The following is a 21099-nucleotide window of genomic DNA, read 5'->3' as shown; positions in this document are numbered from 1 at the left end:
CTCACGTGTTCTGAGGTAAAGAGAACGAGTTTAGGGACTGCAGCCATGCCTTTGGTTTTAACTTCAGGGAAATACTTGTAGCGTGCGGCCATTATACTGTACATGTTGGAGATTGCTCCTCCTGTGAGTAAATACGTGAATGAATAATAAAATAGTGATAATGAGAAAAAATGCATATTAGACCAAAGACATACAAGTCTCATTTGCATTATGCAGTGAAATTGGTAGTGAACTATGAAAAAATAAATCTATGAAATGCATGGTCATGTCTCTAGAAAGTCACACTGAGAGTCAGAATTTCCTATTCATCATCTCTTTTTACTGCTAACATTTTGCAACACATTCCTAGAAAGTTTAGCTTTCGTTGTGCTGCTTTTGCATGACAACTTGTTAGCAGGAATAACAGGAACTTATCAAATTGTCTGAGAATGAAGAAATGTTGCATACTGGATGGATTTATGCTATCTCACTGTAAATATAAAGTAGATGCCTCAAAATTGTATTTCTACAGCCAAGCTTTCCTTACAGTTGGTTAAGGGAAAGCGACGCTTTGATGCTTTTCAGGCTATGATTCAGCTAATCTGAATTTGACAATGACTTTTGAAGAATCTGAACTGAGGGAAAGCATCTATTTCATTTGCTTCACTGCCAAAAATTGCCCAGGAAAATTAGCTCAGTTCCACAATACAGACCTCAAGATTTGGTAAGATGAATCTCATCCAGAAAGTCTAGGATAACTTCTTCCTCTAATATTTCTTCATCCACAAAAACACTGAGAAACATCTGTACGTTTTTAGCAGATGGGACTGAAGACCAAGCAAGTGTGCATTCCTGGATTTTATGTGGGCTGTTCCAAAAGGATGTGGAACTGTCCTTCTTCCTCTGAAATAGGATGGTGTCCCTCCTACACCATATCCAGAAACCTGAAGCTGTGATGGGCACCCACACTGTCTACACATGGGCCCAGGACTTCCACATGGTTTACCAGGCTTTTCTGTTGCTGCTGACTGCCTTTGTACCACCTTCATGGTAAGACACTTTATCTTGGTTCTTCATATTAGAATCACACTTGTGAATTCAGTCAGATGATGTCCCAGATACCATGTCACAGGCAATCACAATATTTTTCTGACTGTAAGCTCAAATCCTCACTAACCAAAGAAGTCAGCACATGATTCCCAAGAGCTATTGACCAGCAGGAATCGTGGTTGCTCAGCACCTCCAGAAAATCAGTCCAAAATAAAGGGTGTTTAAATGCTTAACTATATATCAGAGCTTGTAGTCAAGTGTTAAAATGTTGACCAGCCATGATACATAGCCATACTCAAAGATGGTTTTTTCCCCAACTTTCCTGTGGGATGTTTAAACAAAGTATTCCTACATCTAAATATATGACACATTCTTTTGTGTTACAGATATGATGAGCATTCAGAAACTGCTTATGCTTATTTTAACTTCTGAAGTTTTAGTTGAATGACCAAAACAGAGAACAAAAACTCACCAGGTGAGAATATTCCATCGCCATCTTTGTTTGACCATCCAATAATCTCTCTCATCTTTCGAAGTGTTATTTGTTCCATGAGGACAAAAACAGGGGCAATTTCATAGGTGAACCTGCACAGATAAAGAAAAAAAAACCCAACCAAACAGAATTAAATAGAGATTCTAAAAAACACAATAAATTCCTAGTCTATGATTCTTTTTGAAAATTCTTCAGATTCCTAAAAGTTTTCTTATAAATTGAGGTTCTGGTATAGCAATCACCATCATAGCGCTGCTGATTGTTGTACAAGATTGTACTGTAAAACATTTGTTTCTCAAAGTGCCAATTCCACACTTGTGGAATAACATACTGCCAAATTCTTATGAAAACAGTGAACTTTGCTGAGCTAAACACAACTGTAATTAGAAGTATTGAACTAGGGCTTCAAAGTCTAAATACAATTAATTATGTGGATTTATTCTGTTGACTATCTTCAAGGACAACTTATTTCTACAATACCATGTGATCGATAACTGTCAAGAGTAATTATAAATGATGATTTTCTAATTACCAATTACTAAAAACAAGTCAGCAGTCAACTATTGTATCCACTTAATGAGGGCAAAACCATTGCGTAGTCTGGTATGCCCTGATGTCACAAAGAGATACATGGATGGAAAGTGACAACCATACAACCATTTTTGGTCATCAAGGTACATGGATAAATTGCTGCTGTTGTAAACAAACTCTGCTTGCTCTGTATACCAAGGGAAAAGTAAAAGTAAAAAAGGAGGGGAGGAAAGGAAGCAGGGAGAAACTCAGCAAGCAACCTGTGATTTCCAAAGGAATCTGTAAGAACATGACACCCTGACACTCTGGATCTGATTGATGTCCTCCACTTGAACAATTTTGCCCAAAACACACGTGTTGTCTCTCCAATGTTAAAATGATATTTTACAGATAGGTCTGACAAACTTCAAGAAGAAGTGATATGAGGAAGGGAACGTGTCTGAAAAGCTTGTATTTTACTTACAGCTACACTGGTTAGTTAGAATATTAATTTTTAATTCAACCCTTACATGTCCTTAGTCCATCAGAGAAAATCCTCCACTATTCTTAAAATATTCCTTTAAGTTTAAACTGCATTTGTAATTTAATTGTTGCAACTGCTATTTTCAGAAGCCAAAATGCCTCTTATTTACTTGTATTACCATTAGAACTGTCTGACACAGGCAGCTGAACAACTGGTCTGGAATTTAGGGCTGCCAATAAACCAGTTGGCGTCTGCAAACAATGGTCCCAAGACTGGGACAGATTCCAGTCTTAATTTAGGCAGAATGACCAGGTGAATTCAACAGGAATTCGGTGGTGTCTGGATCACTGCAGCCTAATACAAGACGTATTTAAGTCAAGGGGATTTTTTTCCACCAGTTTAAACACATTTTGATTTTTGCCCTGAGACCTTGCATACTGATCCTTACTTACTTCCCAGAAGACTTCAAGGCTTGTACAAAAAAAATACGTAATATTAAATACGTTTTTTGTATATAAAATATGAAGAATTCACAGGGAATTTTGAATATACCCACAACCAAGTGAAATAGCATTATTTGTTTTATTATGCAATTATTTTCTGAGTCTCCAAACACTGAAAAAGAAACAAAAGAAGACTGCAGATGATTATAAATAAGGCCAATGCAGCTATATTAGATTGCCACTATGATTTTTTAAATCACATCTTGCTAAAGTTCAATTTGACATATTTGCTTTAAACTTACATGATTTTGAAAGAATCAGTTAAACACAGAAAATGTGCTTGGCTTGGAAGAAACTGTCTGACTTTAGAACCTATTCTGACAAAAAATGAGGACTAGATTTTTTGTACTGTTACAACCTTTTCAGGTATTATTATGAGTTAACTAAAACAGTTGTGAGTTTCAGCTCTTTACTAAAAGAATAAATGAACAGATCTTCTGGTAGTGGGCACTGCTATCTTAATTCTGCTCTAATGTAAAGGCCAAACAATTTTACCTGGCCAAATCATACTAGCTACCTGTTCTCCTGTTTGTCAGTATGCAAAAAGCATTCTGCGAATAAAGTATTTTACATCATTTTCTTATGTTACATCTTAATAAGCACAAATGCTTTATACTGAAAACACCAACATAATGTTCTCAGCTCAGCTAGCAGTGGGCATAGAGAACTTCCACATAATATTATTGCTTTCTAACTCAGCTGTCTGCTGCATGGTGAGCAAATGCCCTGGACTACAGATCCCTAGAGCTGGGTGAATAACAGCAGCTTCGGAAATTTCCACCCTGAAGGTCTTCTGATTAGTGATTGAGCTATAAATAGCACATTGATACATTATTTCCAAGTCAATGGGGGAAGCTTATTATGTTTTATTTAATGTATTATCTTCACAGTGACATTTAAGTAACATTCCCTAATGCAATTAAAAAACAGAGTACAGGTGTTTTGAGTACTCAAAACATATATTTTTAATTGTTCATTAATGTTTTAAGTAATGCTTATGGGTAGAAAGAAAAAAAGGCAAATGGATAATATTCCCTACCATAATCCAGTGTTAATGTTACTTACTTGTGTTAAATGAAAAAGGTTACGACAGTTTCTAGGTAAAGGTCAGAACTTGTTTTTCTGTGCTGGAACAGTGGTCAAAACAAATAATATGTTTCCCAGAGCTCACAGAGATGATTTGGCTATTTTTAATAACCTTCTCTGTCAGTTCTTCGAATCATATTTTATGACATCTTGCTTTAGTCTTACTTGCAATTACTGTGTTATTTAAAATCATATCGTGTTGACCTTGGTTTGCTGAAAAAAAAAGAGAGGATGCATTAAGAGGTAAAAGAGGCTGCGTGGAGACTTCAGCAGCCTTCCAGTATCTGAAGGGGGCCTATAAGGATGCTGGGGAGGGTCTTTTCATTAAGGGACTGTAGTGACAGGACAAGGGGTAACGGGTTAAAACTTAAACAGGGGAAGTTAGATTGGATATAAGGAATAAATTGTTTACTGTTAGGGTGGTGAGGCACTGGAAGAGGTTGCCCAAAGAAGTGATAAATGCTCCATCCCTGGCAGTGTTCAAGGCCAGGTTGGACAGAGGCTTGAGCGGCAAGGTCTAGTGTGAGGTGTCCCAGCACATGGTAGGGGTGGTTGGAACTAGATGACCTTAAGGTTCCTTCCAACCCTAACTAGTCAACGATTCTATGATTATATTGCATTGGCTATACCTCATACAAGCAAACAGATACTTAATTTTCATACTCTAGAGAAGCATTTTTAAGATACATGCAAGATAAGCATAAATGTATCAGAAACCAGCTTTACAACACTGGTTTAAAAAGCGAACTGATAAATAGCTAAACAGGAAAAAGTGACCTCATTTTAAAAAGAGAAGTTACTCTTCAGAAGTGAGTTCAATTTTCTTAATAATGATGTCAATATTTCATAATACAACCACAGTCTGCCATGTAGCTGAGTTCCATTATGTACTATTGGATTTGTACAATTGATTACAAAAGGATAACTAAGCTAGGATGACTAAGTCAAAAAAAAAGGGGCTTGCAAAAAGTGACATGCCCTGAAGTATGTTTTAGTCATGGAGGGACAATATATAACCAGTTTTCTTTTAGAAATACAATCAGATTTGTTTTCACACTTTAAAGCACTTTGCAAAACTTGTTTTACAATTACAATATATATTGCTGGGGTTTCTTCCCAATCAACTTTTAAATCTGAATATCGTATACCAATTTTTAGTGACCAGAGAACTAACTGAGAAGAGGATTATGAAGAGCAAGCTAGTTTTGGCTGGAGGACCTTCTGTATTTTTTTTATATTGCTATTGTCACAAAACAAGCACAGCTTATCATCTACACAGAGCTGCTAGTAATCAACTATATTTAATGAACCTTATACTTATGGATGGGCCAGTGACAATATTATTGTCCTCCCCATCTGCAGATACTTTTCCTGTGTTCAGCCAATTAGCAACAAACAATACAGAGACAGCTTTAGAGTTAAAACACATCCAATACAGGACTAAAACAGAGCAATCTGTTACCTGACCAAGTATTTGGACTCTGATCATATTTTTTTAGCATGCACAAATATAATTAAATATATAAATAAAAACTGGCTAGGTTTTTTGTGTTTGGTGGTGTGGGTTTTTTTTTTTGGGGGGGGTCATTAATTACACTCTGCAAAAAAACAGCATAATACATTACATTTATATCTAGCTTTCATTCATTTTGAGGTCAAGAAAAATTAGGGAAAGTTTCTGAGACTCATAAAATCATATAATGGTTTGGCTTGGAAGGGCTCTTAGAGATCATCTAGTTCCAAACACCCCTGCCATGAGCAGGGATACCTTTCACTAGACCAGGTTGTTCTAGGCCTCATCATTATGTTCTAGATGTAAAATTTAACTTTTTAATACTTCCATTTATTTATTTATATACAATTTTAATAAATCTTAGACTAGTTCCTTCATTATCATCAAATCAATTTTCAATGGTACATTTTAAATCCTTTTGAAGACACCCAGAAGCTGCAGAATTACTCAGTCTAGAGACAAAGCTTTAACAAGAAATCAGGAAAGAATAAAGAAGATTGGTCCAATAGAAGAAAAAGTCATTTCATGTGATTATATTGGAATCATCATATTTAACTTACCATGTGTTCTGGGATATTTGCATTTCTGTTGATCAGAAATGTGAAACCGTTCACCTTTATTGAACAGTTTTCACTGCATTGCTGCCACATTAAGAAAAATAGGAGATGCTTTTATTGAAGAAGCAGCAACTGTCACTTACAGAAGAAAATCACACAGGTCTGTGACAATGCACATCTACCATGCTAGCTGGCAGCCCCAGCGAGCACAGCTCAAAGACGCTGACAAGAAGATACTGCTTACATGTTCGTATTAGCAGTCGATGTCAGCCACTCCCCGGCCAGGCCAATGATGTCCAGCCCTGTGGAGAGCTGATTGAAAAAGCGAGGATGACCTGCAAACAGAATTGAGAGCAACTTAGAGCAACTCCACCGGTAAATGTCAGGTTTCAGAGTTAAAGCGTCCAACCATTCTGACACAAACCATAGCTTTGCAGTTGTGACACACTCGTAGCGAGGTTTTCAAAGCAAGTCCTGCTTACGGGGAGACCGTCAACGGTCTTGTTCAGAACTTGAAAAGCCACTTGGGAAGGAGCTCCTGTATGGAATCATTAGCGTTTAAATTAAAAGACAGCACCCAGGAGCCGACTGAGCCCGTGAACACCTTCAGAACCCGTGCAAGGGCTAGCCCAACTCCAGAGCCGCCCGTCCCGACCGGGAAATCGAGCTGTCAGAGGGAGACAAGTGGAGGGTGTATTTGGCAGTGACAGTTTGCGGGGGCTGGGATCATTTGCATCTGAATAGGGAGAAATGGGAAGTCTCAGAGCTGGTACAGAGGCTGCCTGGTACAGGAGGGGTGCGGAGGAGCCGGTCCCCTGCTGGTACCTTAGAGGGGAGGAGGAAACTGTCATGATTTAGCCCTCGCCTCAGCTCTCTTGGGAAAGGACATGCAGATGACACGCTGGGGACAGCCCAGTCCGAGAGCGGGGTCAGCGCTCGACGCCCGGAGGGACCCTGTCACGTCGCATCTGGCTCATCATGGGGAACATCAGCATCATTTGACATAAAGAAATAAATGCAATTCTGCTCCCAGCGATGTCAGAGGGGACTTTTGGAAGCGTGAGCCTGCCGGCGCTGCCACGTCCCGGCGCATCCTGAAGGGGATGTTGCCAAGGAAACTGTGGGACATGGGGAGGACGGGGGGAAGCGGCCAGGCTGCTCTTATCCCGGGAGCCAAGCAGTTCAGGGCTGGTTCCACAGATACCACTTCCCTCCCTCACCATGACACGCAGTTTGGGAAGCTGACATTTCGCTGACACCCCCAAAAGCCGTCAACGAGCCTGCCGTCTCTTGAGGCTGGGCAGCAGACTCGGGTCCGCTGGCTTCAGAGGGAGATTAGCCCGGAGAGAGAACGTGAGCCCGGGAAGCCAGGGTGTGTGTCCTGGGCCATCACACGGCCCGGGCAGCTCTCCTTTAAAGCTGCACCAGGTGCTGCTTTGAACAGAGCTTATGAGAGACGGGACACCTGTACCTCAGCTCCGGGGGATGGGTCCGGCCAGCCCCAAGAAAGTTCCAGGGAACAGATATCGGGATAAGCTACAACTGCCTGGCCAGAGGCGGGCAAACAAAAGCCTACCGCTACAGCTCCCAAGCAGCACTTGCCGAGCCAAGCAGCGCCGAAGAGGGCAGCTCGCCGGGCAGAGCTCAGCAGCCCTCAGACGCTGGAGCAGGACTGAGGAGGGCAGGCACGGCCTCCACTCCGTTACCGCTCCAATTCCCGACATGCTTGGTTAGGGCTTTTTGCCAGCCGAGCTTTTTGCTGATATATGATTAAACATTTCAGGCCCAAGAACCTGAAAGAGCACAGACTTTGCTCTAGAGCCCGGCTCACCCAGCGAAAGATTATAAAGGGGCATTTCTATCTGATTCAGAAACACCTGGACTTGGGGGGCTCCTGGCTAATGGGCTGAAATCCACAGGGTTCCTTTTATTGATGATTCCTAACATTCCAGTCTATTTTTCATTAAATGTCTCGTGAACATAACTGCAAATTCAGTGTCATTTATGCCCTCATTTACCTAATGATATTGCTCCCCAGAGATACAGACAGCTCGCATTTCATCAAGTGAAAGAGATTACATCTTAAAAACTTGTTTCTGGGCTCTGCAAACAGCACTGAGCCCTGGCCACCGGGGATGGATGGAGTATCAATAACTTCAGTTTCTGAGCAGAGACCTTTTCAAGCGCCTGCAGACAGCCCTGGGCCTGAGCCTCCAAGGAGGCAGAGTAGAAGGCATGGAGAGAATGCTGGCTCCCTTTACTGTGGGCCAGAGAAAAGCCCCTGGAGAGACTGTCCAGTGTGAGAAAACCTACCTGTCCTCACTCCGTATTTCAGCGTGTCCCGGCAGTCCACCAGGATCTGCTCCAGGGACTCCGGGTTGTCCGACAGCTCTAAATTGAAGCCCTCCATACCCTCCAGAAGCTGGTGCGGGTGGTGGAAGTCCAGCACTTTGGTGGATCTATCAAATGTCTTCCTCACGTAGTTGAGGAGGATGTCCACAACCTCCAGCAGGAACTGCATGGTCTGTTCCTCGCCATTCTTGGAGGGCAGCAAATCTACGGGATAAACCAGCTGTCAGCGCCTGCTTTGGGAGGGAGAGCTGGAGATGAAACTGCCTCGGCCGCCTGCAGGATTTCCAGGACCTGGGTGGCAGCCGCGGCCCCTACGCAGGCTGTAGCGGGGCGGGCGCTTTGCCCCGTTCCTTCCCCGGCGAAAAGAAACACGCCGCTGTCCCGGGGTGCTGCCCCTGTCCGCGGTGGGGAAGGGTGAGCCCAGGTTGCCTACGGGAACAGCCGGTGCACCTCCGAAGCACCCTGGCAAGAGTATGCCCTGCAATGCTACCTCCGTGAGGGGGGCAAAAGCACCCCAAACCCCAACTGCCCTTATCCTGCACCGCTTCCCCCCGCCACCCGCGAAGGGATCCGTTTCACTTCCCCACCCTCCTGGTCCAGTTCCAGCAATCACAGTCGGCTTCTCTGCTATTTTACTGAGGAGGAAGCACAATATTAAACGACTCTCCTCCCGGAGGCTAGATCTGGAATGACCCCAGAGGAACAGCTGGAGCTGAGCTGCGAGAGATCAGCTCCTATAACGGGAAACTGCATTTCAAGAAACTTTTACACATCTCCAGGGCGGCTGTCAGCAAACAGGCACCCAGAGCCTCATTCAAAAACAGCCAGGCTAAATCACGGGCTGCACCTGGCTACGCTTCCAAGGGAGGTGAGGACAGACTGCTAAGGGACGTGCCTGAGCTGGAGCAAGCAGAAACTATGAGGAGTGTTTACCTCTGGCATACAAATTGGAGAAGTCTGTCTCGGTACGCCGGAACCTGGATTCCTTCTCGCACGCCAGAAGGCTCTTGGAGGACTGCCTTTCCTTCAGAGAGCTGACGATCCGGCTCTTGTCTTCCAGGCTGTTGGTCCTTTGCAGGAACCCTACGTTGTTATTGCAAGGTGCACAGGTCAGAGTTTTCTCACTTCCTAACATGTCGAAATACCCAAAGCAGCTCGCTAGACAACGTTTCTAAGCGGTGTTGGCTCTGAATCTGACTAACGAGGTCAGGAATAAGAGTATTTATGGGGATTATTTGCCTCAAGGAGGGAGAGCTCAAAATGCCATCAACTGCAAAAACGCAGCCATGCAAAAAAACAAATTTTCGTCATTTAGTGCAGTGGTAAATTCTTATTAAGTCGATCAGACAGATTCCACTTCAGTAACCAGCCACTGGAAGAGAGTTCAGGATGAGTCAATGCTATTTCAGCCTGCAGGCGAAGTTTATGGACCTAACAGGGGCAATGATGTATGATTAAAATCAGGGCCGCTTTCAGTTCTCATCGTGCTCTCACGCACAAAAGGCAGGAGAAGGAACAGCCATTCCGGAGCAGCCGCCCTGAGAGCGCCAGAGCTCTGAGCGGCGCTCACCAACACCACTTCCCCGCTATCCGTACCTACCGGCACGTGCCCAGGAGACACGGATTTTCCACCTGGAAAGATGCTGTGGTACAAAGACCGATCACGCCCGAGGTGCCAGGAGCTCCATTCTCACCGGAGACGCAGCCCTGGCGCCCAGGAGGCGATCACAACTGCTGTTGTATGTGCAGCGGCAAAAATAAATCCCTTCACCCCCAGAAATAGGGCGGTGGGCGCCACGCAAGGCTTATGGCGAGTAACGAGACCAGACCACTTTAACAAGGCAGGGAGAACATTTCGTTTTCAGCATCTGACCCGTTAAACCCATGCCCATTAAAGAATGCATAGCGTCGGGCTTTTCTTTATGAACGAAGGCATCAGATTTTGACTTCCCGGGCTGCAGCGAGCGTGCCTGAACCTGTGGAGGAGACGGAACGGCAGCGCCAGCCTCTTTTTCCTTATAAAACAAGTCGCAACTGAAAGCAACGCTCGTCGCCGCTGGGGACATTTGCCAGAGAACTTTACGAGGAAGGAAACCAACGCCGTAACTCCGTTCACCCTCTTCCCGCGATGCTGCTTCTCTCCAGCACACTCTGATTCCCAACCAAACGCTCCAACCTTCCGGAGCCCCGACAGCGACCCGGGGCTGCGGACCTCTGCAGCCGGACACTGAGCTGCTGGGCCCATGTCCCTACTCAAAAGGGAGTCCAAATGCGTCTCCAGGAGGGCAATTCACAGGCAGGTTTGTCAAGCCCAATCTTTCAGTGAACGTTCCACATTTTGCCTTTAAGTATTGATCTACTGATTAGTTTCTTTTTACGATGCATTTAGGAATACGACTTACAATAAAAACTCTCTTCTTGCGTGTTGAGCAGGTGTCTAGGATCGATTACGTTTGTTACTGCTTTAACGGCCCTTGCAGTGACCACTAGCTCCAATAGCTAGGAGGACCGGCTGCTAGGGAAGCAGGTTCGGTCTAGACTGAATTCCGGCAGGATCCTCTTGCCCCAGCTCCTGTGGCTTCAATTGGCTTTCTTTTTCCATTTGTCTTTCTTTTAGGCTCCAGCAGGCGATGCTCAGCGTGAAGAATTATAGAAGAGACCACCACAAGCACAGGAGAGCTCCCCGCCGCGCAACCGCTGCCCTTCTCGGCGCGCAGACAAGCATCCTTCGGAGGCTTCGGTGGAAAAGGAGCGTGTAGCTCCTCGGTAACAGAGAACTGCTGCAGCTGCCTCCGGTTCGGCCTCAGAAAGGCCGGGGCTTCCCTGAAGGGTCTGGCCTAATCAGAGCCACACCAAGGAGGCAGCGGTGGCAGCACGCTGGGCCACTGAGCCCATCCCTCGCTCAAAAGACTTAGCGGCGGTTCTTCCCGAGGGGTCTCCCGGCTCCATTATTATGTACAGACGTCGGCGGGATCAGCTGGGGCTCGGAGCGGCTTCACACGGGACCCATCAGACCGCGGATGCGCGCGCCCGACAGTGGGGCGTCTCCAGAGCCCTGAAGGAGGAACTTGCTGCCGTCCGGCACCGGCTTGCTCGACCATGGATAATACGTGCTCGCCCAGGTCCCTCGGCCACATCAGTACCTCAGGGACCTGGAGGCTCCGGTACATGCGGAGCCCGGCGAGGACCTTCCTGTTCCTGGCTTTTCCCCTGAGATAGAGGCCGCTTCCCAGCGCAGACCCGCGCCCGGCTGTGGGGCAGCGCTGCAGTCCGCCCTCTTGGGATGGGATCCCTGACTGCCGCGGCAATCGGCTTCATCCGTATCCCACGTGAAAAGTAAGGTCAGGGTAGGAGAGATCTACCAAGTAGCAGCTCCTGAAACAGCAACCGCGCTGCTTGTCCTGTAGCAGCGGGGAGCGCAGCCTTTCCCGGAAGCCGCCATCTCCCGCAGGTGCTCCAAAGAGAGGAATTCTTAGCGATCCGCTTTAAGAGGCCGAGTTTTTAAAAGCCGACTGAAACAGGCTGGTGAGGAGGTTTCTCGGTCTTCAGCGTGACCACAAATCCGGCGTGACTTCAGTTCAGCCTCGCAACTCTGCGGGGGCGCCGAGCCAGCTTCCGCGGCAGGAATGGGCCCGCCCGGCCCTGGTGCACGTCGGTGGCAGCTGCAGGAGACCCCGGTGCCCTCAGCGTCGTAAATCCGACTGACTCCGCAGAGGAGCCGAGTTTCTAACCTACATGGCTGCTTTTGAAATCCCTCTTCCTGCGTTGCTCGCTTCAGCCGGGAACCATCAGCTGCCCGGGCCGAGAAGCTGAAGACGCACCTGAGCAGTTTTACTACTTCCAGTATTTCCACTGGCGCCGAGCACATGCCAGCAGGATTGGTCCAAAGAGCAGCAATAGTTGTTGGGGTGGGAGTGAAAGGTGTAGCGAGCAACTCCAGGCACAGGGGGAAACCTGGCCGTACTTCGCGTGCTGTGACAGTTCATTAAACCCCTTTAAAATATGTTTCCTTTTAAGCGGATGTGCAGAGACGAGCAGCGTGGGGGTGTGGCAGCGGCTGGGTTCTTTCTAGACAGTGGCCTTCAACCAGAAAGTAAAAAAGCTAATCAAATCGGTCAGTTCGAGAAGAATTTACACCTTGGATATGTAATTACCGAAAACGTCAACCCCCTAATATACAACACAGGTGGAAGAACGGACTCATTGTTCAAGACCTGCCTTGTCGCTGAGCTCAACCCTTATTTAGTTTAAAATGAATCGATTTCTGTGTGATACACACAGCAAGAACAATTCCGAGGCGCCTGATTTACTATAGCTTTGTGTCTGAGCCATATTTAAGGTCCTGAATGATGCCTTATGAAAGGTAAGGACGAGGGGATATCTGTAATAGTCAAACGTCAACTGGTTTAGCATGTTTAATTAGGGTTCCGGGCAACCTTAATGCTTGTCTCATCTATTTACCAAAGGCAACCTTCCCTCTCTGTGAAGGTGTTACAGATTCAAGTGGGAGGGCTCAGACGAGCGAATCCAGTGGTCGCGACCGAATGTGATCATTCTCAATACACAATCACTGATGTGTGTACTCTTCGCGCAAAACAGCGGGGGAAAAAAGCCCACAACAGCCAGCAAGGGAAACCAGAGCCAAACCCACAGCAGCCCTGCTTGTTTTGAACTCCATCACACTGCTTCTACTGCACTCTGTCTCAGATCCAAAATGGTGGGATATTTCATTTGCAGTGTATTTGAGTCCACCGGGCGAAACCGCTCTGTCCCTCCGTAACCCTGGTAGTCTAGCAACACGGAACAAGCCTAACGGCGCGTTACTTTATCAGTTCTGCTTGCCGGGCTAAATTAAAACGATGATGAAAAAGCCCATCGCTACAGCCACTGACTAGGCTGGTAGTGAAACGGTCCATTAAACCCGGATCAGGAGCTATTTATAGAACTTAGCCACTACTCGTTAATGTCGCCTGCGGGTACCAATGAAATCGCTAATAGACACAGGGCTAAACGTTCCCAGCCTGGTTCTTTTCCAGTCCAAACTTCCAGGTAACAAAATGTTTAGCGAATGAGCTTCGACTCAGGCAAGTAGGGCAAGAGGTTTAAATATATCTTGGCTTTGAAAAAAGGCCCGTTTCTCCCACGGACTAATTTCCCACCCCCCAAAAGAGAGAGCTGAGGAAAATGGGAAATAATTGCTATTCATAAGGGGCAAGGGCTACGCGGAACAATTCTGCCCGTCACAAACTGAAGATTTGACTGTCTCTGAAAGTGAAGGCGCTACTGAGAAATCTGAAGACAGCTTGTTATCTGCAAATGAATCTCTTGCTATAACGTTGCGATCTGATTGTGCATTTGTTTTCCTTCCTGCATTTCAGTGTCTGCGCGCTGACTGGCTGCCAGCGCTATCTTACCAGCACAGCAAGCTGACGAATTGCTCTTTAATAAGGCTCTCGTTAATCTTTTTCCCCCAGGAGATCCGTATTTTCCAGTCAGATAAGGCTGAAAAATTTCAGACAGCGAGAGGCAGCCAAACCCCCGGCTTGTTCCTCGCCGCCAGCCTCCCCGACGGGCCCTGCTCTTCCCCCTCCCCGGGTTGGCTCCTGCACATACACACACAGAGGAGGGGTGGCGGGGCCGGCAGCCAAACCTCCTGCGGCGGACGAGGAAGTCCTCAGCCAAAGCAAATCCAAAGAGGGGAACGGGGGCCGGGGCCAGCGGCGGGGCCAAGGCCTCCGTACGGCCGGCAGGGGGCGCTCGAGCCCGGTCCCCGGCGCTGCCCCGACCCGCGGAGGAAGGACCCCGGGCCCCTGCGCGAAGCACGGCGGGGTGGGTTCCGTACGGCGAGGCACGGGCGGACTTACCGCATATCTTCAGCCCGATCTTCCTGGTGCACCCATGAGCCACACCGCACCATGAGTCGTAAGCTGGAAGAGAAGACAGAATCGTTCCGCTGGGGCGTCCGCCCCGGCCCCTCCGTGAGGAGCGGCTGCTTCCAAGCTTGGCGGCGCCGGAGCGTGCCGGACGCGGGGCAGCTAAGCCCCAGCTGACAGCGAGGTGACAGGCTGGCCCGCCGAGACGAGAGCACCCGGGACCTGAGCATCTAATAATTTACTGGCGGGGCTCCAGGGAAGTGGCAGCTTAAAATAAAGTGGCGTGAAATGGGGTCACTAAAGAGTTCAAGAATTAATTGGGTGAAAAATAGTATTTGACTACATGATCGGACTTGCATGACTAAACCTCGGACGGACTGACGAGCCGTCGACGGCCGCTCCAGGGATGCTCCCGGCCGGGCCCCTCCTCCGGAGAGCTCTATGCTCCGCGATCCGGCCCGGGCATCGGTGTGGCTGCCCCGGGGCCAGCAACCCTTCTCCCGTGGGCCCTGCATGGCCGTGGAAAAGCCGCCGAGAGGCTCCTGGGAGGGGGCAGCGCCGGTGTGGCAGTCACGTCCCGGTCGGCCCCAGCCCAGCCCGGGAGAAGTGGGGGGCGAAGGTCGGGGATGAGATGGAGGAGCGTCGGTCACGGCACAAGGCACAACCAAACCTCCTCGGGCCCTCGCTTGCAGCCCTGGGGCAGCCGCGGGGTCGGCAGGGGCAGCCGCGGGGTCGGCAGTGGCCGCAGCGGAGCAGAGAGGGCTGCCGGGGCGGGTGTGTGGTGTCGCTGATGGGGCCCCGGAGCCGAGGGAGCGCCAGGGCGTGAAAGGGGAAGACACAGAGCGGCTGGGCAGGGGCCGACCAGCCGGGGCGGGCGGCTGCCGAGTCCCCGGCGGGGGTGGGGGGGAGGAGCGGGCGGGCCGGGCGGATGAGCCCTCTCGGCTGGGCGCTGCTCTCCCAGAGGCGGGGAGCCCGGGCGGGTAGGTAGGGCAGGGCAGGGCAGGGCAGGGTGGGGTGGGGAGCTGCTCCCAGCTGCGATCTCCTGTTTAGACGCGTTGCATTTAATTCGATTTCTGCGTATGACACCTCAAGCCGACGGCAGCGGTGCCCGACACCCCGCCCGGAACAAGACCTGTGCTGCCTTTCGCCCCCTCCTTCGCTCCTTCCAGCTGCAGAATAATGACCATAACGGCCCCTATGCTCATGCCTCATAGCCCTTTCAGGGTAAAAGCTATTCCCCGCTTTGCTGTGCCTGACAACCTCTCATACTGCTGCCCGCTCTTTGTCTCTGAGGCTTTATAGCGTCGAGCTTCTTTTTTCTTTATTTTCAGTAGGCGACGGTCTGAATTGCCTGGCGGGGCTATAAACCGTTTCTCTATCCACCTGCAGCAGCCTCTGCTTCCCACTCACACCTCAATAACTCAAGGCGAATTCGAAGCAATTAGGAACAAAAGGCTTTGAAAAGCTACAATTAGCATCCAAATTTCGCTTGATTACAGGCTTCAGCGTAGGCTGAAAGGAAGCTGCAGCATTAGCATTTATAAAATATAAGGGGGGGGAACAGCCGCTTTAAGCCACTTCGCCCTTTAACTCATTCTTTTCTCCACAACCTCCCTTACAACATCCTGATTTGCCATCTGGGGGGTTCATTTTAGAGTTTAGATCTCTCAAATGTGTCTGTAAGATAAAGGCAGAGCTGGCCGTTGAGGTGGGCTTTTCCTTCCAGCGTGTTATCCGCCACACCAACCTCTCCCGCTCCCACCAGGAAGATGGTTTCTTTGTGTAGAACACTTTCCGCACCTTGCTGAAGGGCACAGAAAGGGGCTTCGCGGATTTATCGTTTTGTTTCGAAATTGGTCTTTCCCAGCCTAGGTGGAGGAAACCTCCAAAACACTTTAAACGAGGAAAATATTTAAACCTACTTGTGGGTCGTAAGTTAGTCGGGGCGGGGTCCGGAGCGTCGTTGGAGGACGAGGGAGCGGAGGAAGCCATCCCTTCAGTAAAGACCCAGTCCCCGGAGCCCAGGTTTCCTCGGATATTCCTTCGAGGGATGGGATTTGCTGGAAGGAAGAAAAGGAGGGTTTAGAAGTCTGGTCCCCCGCAGAACCACACCGGAGTCCCGTCCGGGGGCAGGCGGGCGGTGGTCTGCAACCCAGCTTCAGCCGCGCAGGTCCCGGGCGGGGGTGGGACGGGAAGGAGAAATGCCTCGACAGCCTCAAGAGCCAGCCCGTCTCTCCTCTGGATGCCGCGGCGCTCCCCCCACTCACCCCGAGCCTGAATGACGGATTTAGCAGAGCATGAAGTCTATCGCAATTATATCGCTAGCCGCCGAGCAAAGCAATTATCTGACTCGCGTCAGACGGAGACCAATGTACAAAGCGGGCTTCGAAATCACCTGCCCAAACGACCTACAATCCCAAACGGAGCCCGTTTCTGTGTGTTACCATCCGAGCCCCAGACACACGCCTGGCTAAACATTCAGGGAATACTGTCAGATATACCTCCGCCACCACAAATGCGTGTTTTGCCCAGGTCCAACAGCAGGCATCACACAAATGTGTATTTGCACACGCATGTTTCAGCAAACGGGGACAAGCCCAAGCTTCAGCACTAAACAGCGCTCGTTCTCGTTGCTTTCAGCTGCATAAATGGCAGGAGGAGGTATGTCTGTCTGGGGAAGGAGGGTGCTGGACCAGCCCTCGTTCCTAGCCAGATGTTCAGATCTTCCCTGGCCGACACCGCATTCCAATAACCAATACAGGGTCACTGATCGAAATTTGCCGGGTCAGCGCCCCGCTCGCCTCTTTGTCCTCGCAGCTACCTGAGATTTGGTTTATTCCCCTTGTACAGAAAATGAAGGTTGCGGTAACGAACAAACGCTTCCTTTGTTAGCTTTTTCCAAGTCGGTAGCTAGGGATTCATTTCCACTGCTGGGCGGATTTACGCCCGCGTGTAAACTCAACGGATCAATGATTCCAATTGAAAAGAGGTATTTCACTTTTGTAATAAAACCACAAAGCAGAAGAGATTCTCTAGACAATGCCTGGAAGTGAAGTAACAGGTTAACACAACGTCTAAGGCTCTGGCTGTCTTAAAATACCCGTTATCCCTCTGTAGGTATGACAGCAACCAAAACCGATTTTAGGAAAAAGAAAAAAAGCTCCAGATTCTCAAAGAGGTTCCCAAAGGTCTGAAAAAACAGGATGCTGTTTAGAGGAGACTTACCGAGGGCGCGAGCTGACACTGGTACTGTGGGAGCCCAGGCAGGCAGGATGACTCCAGCCTGAGAGCGACCCGCTGCTTATAAACTCAGCCAGACACGACGTCGGAATACCAATCGTGCCGCGGAATTTAATGCGAGATGACCTTTTTTTCCAGAAGTGCTCGGATTTGCTTTTTTAAAAGCGTGAATCGCCGGTTGATCTGCTGCGACGCAGGCATGAGTCACAGAGCTGCCGCCACCCCCTCCGCCCCGCTCCGCACCAGGGCTGGGGACCGGCTGGGGCGGGGAGGGACGACCCACCGCACCCCGTCTGCTTCGCTCCGCGACGGTGGGGCTGCCCAGAGGCGGCGGGGAGGCCACCCGGACACCCCGGGCAGGGGCTTCTGCCGGCAAGTCCCCCGCCGAGTCCCTTGTGCGGCCGGCTCTGGGGGCTCTTCCTCTCTAGCATTCGCGTGACCCGGGGTCACCGGCTGTTAACAGGCGGCAGAGCACCGCGCACCTCAGCGTACCGGCAGAGGGGCCGAACCACCTCGCCGACCGTCCTTGCGGCCCCGTGCGGCTCCCCTCAGCACGGTGCGGGCCACAGATGAGCCAGGAGGGGTCCGTGACAACGGCAGCTTAGCAACTCCCCCTCCCCGGTGCCGAGGGCTCTATGTGCCCTGCCGGTCACCCCGCCGGTTCTCTCGGACAGCTCACCCCCGCCGGTCCCCGCCCCCGCCGGCTGACAGCAGCGCCCTCGCCCCGGTGTCCGCCAGAGGGTGGCATAGGCCCGGGCACGGCTGCAGGGAACACCTGGGTTTCCAAGGCCTGCCCTCGGTGCGGCCCTTAGCTTACCATTTTATACCAGACACCCTCTTGCTACGAGAAACCGAGAAGCATTAAGACATTTTGTTTTGTACCCCCGACAACTCCAGATCTGTGTTTCTCCATCCCACTCCCCGGAAATGCTTTGCCAACATTGAGGTGGCAACAGTGATGCTACATTTCAGCATGTTGTGGTAGCTACGCAGATGACTAGACCAAACCCTTCTCACAAAGATGGCATGCAAGGGGCTGGGAGGAATCTGCAGTGAGATGGGAGGAGGAGAAAAAACCTGATGGAGCAGGAGAGTTTCATCCCATGTTGGGGGTGCTGGGCAGTGCAATGAGCAGCAGGGATGTGTCCTTCTTGAAGGACTCTAAGGAAGAAAAACCCCTTTTGGAAAGGAGACCAGCCAACTGACAGCACTAAGTAGCCAAGACAAATGCTTTGCAGAGCACACCTGTGTAGGAACTGGGCATGTAATGAAAACAACAGCAGCACAAAAGCCAGCTTTTAAACAGCTCTAAAGGTATTCACAGCACCAGCTGACATGTTCTTTATCCATCTATTCCTGGCTATTGTTTTAAAGGTGGTTTCAACTAATTCAGCAAAATATTTGCTCAGTTCACAGCATGAGAAATAACTGTAGCTGATGGTCTTTATAAACGGAAACAAACATTTATAGGAAATCGTGGCAGGGTTGCAGCACAAGGAGTCAACAAAAGATCATGCGAAGAACTCCTAAGCCACCTATCAGGCACACAGCCTGTATGCTCACTCCTTTCCTTCTGCTCTTCCAAAAGCGCGCGTGTCTCGAGTAAACAGACATTATTTAACATCATTTACACTCAGAGAAGCGAAGGCCCACTAGGGAAGACACCAGACACTGAAGAACAGGGCGCTTTCAGCGGCACGATAGAACGAAGAGTCGCTCTGGCACGGCGATGCCCGCTGTGGTGTGGCACCTCCCGCACTCCGCACCGGGGCCTCGCCGCTCCGTTCAGTACCGAGGACAGCGCCCGCCCCCCCCACCCCGCCCCGGCGCGGGCGGCCCGGCACGGCCCCGGGAGGCGCGGTGAGGGCAGCGGCCCACGCCGGCCCCAGGCGGGGTGGTGTGTGTCTGTGTGCTTGCAACCCCCCTCGCTACCGGGCGGGCAGGAATATGCCGAAACCGAGCCCCAGAGAGCCTGTCCCCGCTCCGCCGGCCGGCCCAGGTGCCCTCTAGATGGTGCTGTCTCTCAAGCGCAGACGCTCATCAAAGCCGGCCTGCATAGAGCCCTCTCGGCGGCGGCAGCTTGGGGTCTCTGCTGATCAGAGTCTCCCCTCGCTCATTACCACGGAAGGAAACGCCTGGTAACTCTCATTTGCAACGGACCTCCTTAAAAATCCAACCTAAACCCAAACCACTCCAGCTCTGGAGGCTTTATTCCGTACTTGCCACACGACAACTAAGAGCTTTGAAACACCTTTGCCAGATGTACGGGCCCAGGCAGGGCCACTCAGAAGTACCAGTTTCATGAGATTGTTCAAAGCCTTTCCTCCAGCTCTGCTCAGCCCCTCTTTGCTGGTTTCTCTTTCCATGTATTGTAAAACACACTAGGGAAACCACTGAACCCCAGTACCAGTAAGGCAGCAGGGCTCAGACAGATAACACCTGTTAGTGAAGCTTATAACCAGTGCATCGATTAGAATTCATTTAAAAAAAGGCCAGACCATGGAGTATCAAAAGATATGCCAAAAGTTCACCTCCATCCACTAATCGGATATGCTAAAATATGAATCTTGAGTACCCTGGGTGGGCACAGGAATGAAAATGATGCATTAGATATCTTTAGCAGGAAAGACCAGTTTATGATTATACAGTGTTTATAATTGTGGCTTATTAAAATAAGGCTGCTGAACAGAGGAAAATTGTCTATTAGTTGTATTGCAGCCTGTGGTTTGAAGAGTCAGGAGATGCGTACAGTCTTTTAAGAGACAGGAGCATCCCTTGCCTAACTGTAAGGAGTTCACAATGCAATCCCATGCCCACAGAAAAGCAAAGAGGGGAAAGGTGCTGTGACACACTGTCTCTTGTTTCTTCATGTTCTGAACTATACGCATATTATATATGCATTTATCTGCAGGCAGAGCAGTAAACTGGCCTTTTGGTTGTTACGACGATCGTGGTCTTCCCCTCCATGAATGTTCTCTTTCTGTTGCCTTTTAACAGCCATTTTGTTTGGATTTTATTTTAACTAGTTGGGATCATGTATACTCTTTCCTTAAAACTATATACAAGAGTACATACGCCGAACACCTGGGATGTTCCTAAAACTGTGGCCTCGTATTTTTATCTTTGCAGGATGCGATTACCATTTTTTTAATCACACTGTTATAATAATATGTAATACAGTACATTCTTACAAAATGTATTCATTGCATCAGATATCTCTTTCTTCTTCCACCATTTCTGGTACACAATCGTCTCACTGACCTGTATCTTTGACAGAATTGAATAATGTAAATGGTAACTTTCCTTAACTCTTGACAAAGGAAAAATTGGAAAACTGTTAAAAAATAAGTATTTCAGAACCTTCCTGGATATCACCTGCAGCGCTAAAAATACAGATATAAGTCACTGTATATATGTAACCCATCCAAGTGAACTTGCCAAGAAAAAATAAAAAACTAT

At 48.9% G+C, this 21099-nt stretch overlaps 1 protein-coding gene across 1 annotated transcript in view; it reads right to left on the bottom strand.

The window, feature by feature from the left end:
• GAD1 (glutamate decarboxylase 1) overlaps positions 1-17958 on the bottom strand; it is a 32280-nt gene extending 14322 nt beyond the window's left edge. Inside the window, exons 1-8 of the mRNA XM_057423740.1 lie at positions 17626-17958; positions 16323-16460; positions 14392-14454; positions 9461-9610; positions 8489-8731; positions 6420-6510; positions 1502-1614; positions 6-121 (exon numbers count right to left, since the gene is read on the bottom strand). Coding sequence (XP_057279723.1) covers positions 6-121; positions 1502-1614; positions 6420-6510; positions 8489-8731; positions 9461-9610; positions 14392-14454; positions 16323-16392 — 846 coding nt within the window. The 5' untranslated portion in view covers positions 16393-16460; positions 17626-17958. The remainder of the gene's footprint in view (positions 1-5; positions 122-1501; positions 1615-6419; positions 6511-8488; positions 8732-9460; positions 9611-14391; positions 14455-16322; positions 16461-17625) is intronic.
• Positions 17959-21099: the final 3141 nt, after the last annotated feature.

The sequence above is a fragment of the Pezoporus wallicus genome, unplaced genomic scaffold, assembly GCF_028554395.1.
Source record: "Pezoporus wallicus isolate ANWC-B61680 ecotype Strahan unplaced genomic scaffold, APGP_CSIRO_Pwel_v1 contig_1181, whole genome shotgun sequence".
NCBI lineage: Eukaryota > Metazoa > Chordata > Aves > Psittaciformes > Psittacidae > Pezoporus > Pezoporus wallicus.
This window is presented reverse-complemented; position numbering and strand designations above follow the sequence as displayed.